This window comes from Sinocyclocheilus rhinocerous, unplaced genomic scaffold (assembly GCF_001515625.1).
Source record: "Sinocyclocheilus rhinocerous isolate Xijiao unplaced genomic scaffold, SAMN03320098_v1.1 C36073284, whole genome shotgun sequence".
NCBI classification, from domain to species: domain Eukaryota; kingdom Metazoa; phylum Chordata; class Actinopteri; order Cypriniformes; family Cyprinidae; genus Sinocyclocheilus; species Sinocyclocheilus rhinocerous.
Window position 1 is genome coordinate 1 of NW_015772284.1, and position 803 is coordinate 803.

The 803-nt window shown below is 46.0% G+C and overlaps 1 protein-coding gene across 1 annotated transcript; it reads right to left on the reverse strand.

The window, feature by feature from the left end:
* Positions 1–6: 6 nt before the first annotated feature.
* LOC107735453 (E1A-binding protein p400-like) lies at positions 7–655 on the reverse strand (the record flags this gene model as incomplete). The annotated part of the gene is made up of 3 exons (XM_016547130.1): positions 7–78; positions 213–400; positions 542–655. Coding segments are annotated over 3 exons (374 nt in total), but the record flags the coding sequence as incomplete, so codon positions are not given.
* Positions 656–803: the final 148 nt, after the last annotated feature.

The following is an 803-nucleotide window of genomic DNA, read 5'->3' on the forward strand; positions in this document are numbered from 1 at the left end:
GCTTGCCAGCCACTCCACCCCGACCTGCTGGTACTCTCTCAGAGAGCCGTGCAGCAGAGCAGGAGGAGAGGAACGACTCTGAAAGGAAAGGGTTCATGAGCCATAAGACAATCAGACACTGTGAGACCACTTTGAGTTAAACAACTGCTCAATTGAATCTTTAATAATCATGTTTTAAACAGTCCCTGTGAGTAAGAGCGTAAATGACTCACAGTTAGAGTGGTCCTGGCGCTGCCTTTGGGGAGAATCAGGTCCGTTGCTGCAGCAACCTCAGCGATATCCTTTGTGGGCTTCCCATCAGGGCCAAAAGCCATCCGCTCGGCCCCACGGTACTGATCCATGCTCAGCAAAGAGTCTATCAGCACTGCATCATGTGGACTGTCCAATGGAGGATCCATGTCTGAACAGAGAAGAGAATAAACTGTTACTGTGACATCAACTCAATATACTGTCAAAAGTACTGATTTATTTGAATTCTTTTGTATTTCAGGGATTTGATGGGGCTCTGAAGTTAGTTCTTAAGCAGTAGATGTACACAAACCATCAGCTTCCTCTCTGTCTTCATCTTCGCTCTGGCTGGAAGGCTGCGGCCACTCAAAGCCCTCTGCGTAAGCACCAGCATACTGCTTCACCAGATCATCCAATGGCACTTCAGCTACAAGACACAGACACAGTTTATAGCAGTGACTGTGCCATATGTGACTGTGCGAGTTTTCAGTGGCTGATAACTACAGACTGAAGTGGCTGATGTAATTCAGATTTATAATTACCCAGCAATTTTGCATACTGAAAACATTATAAAT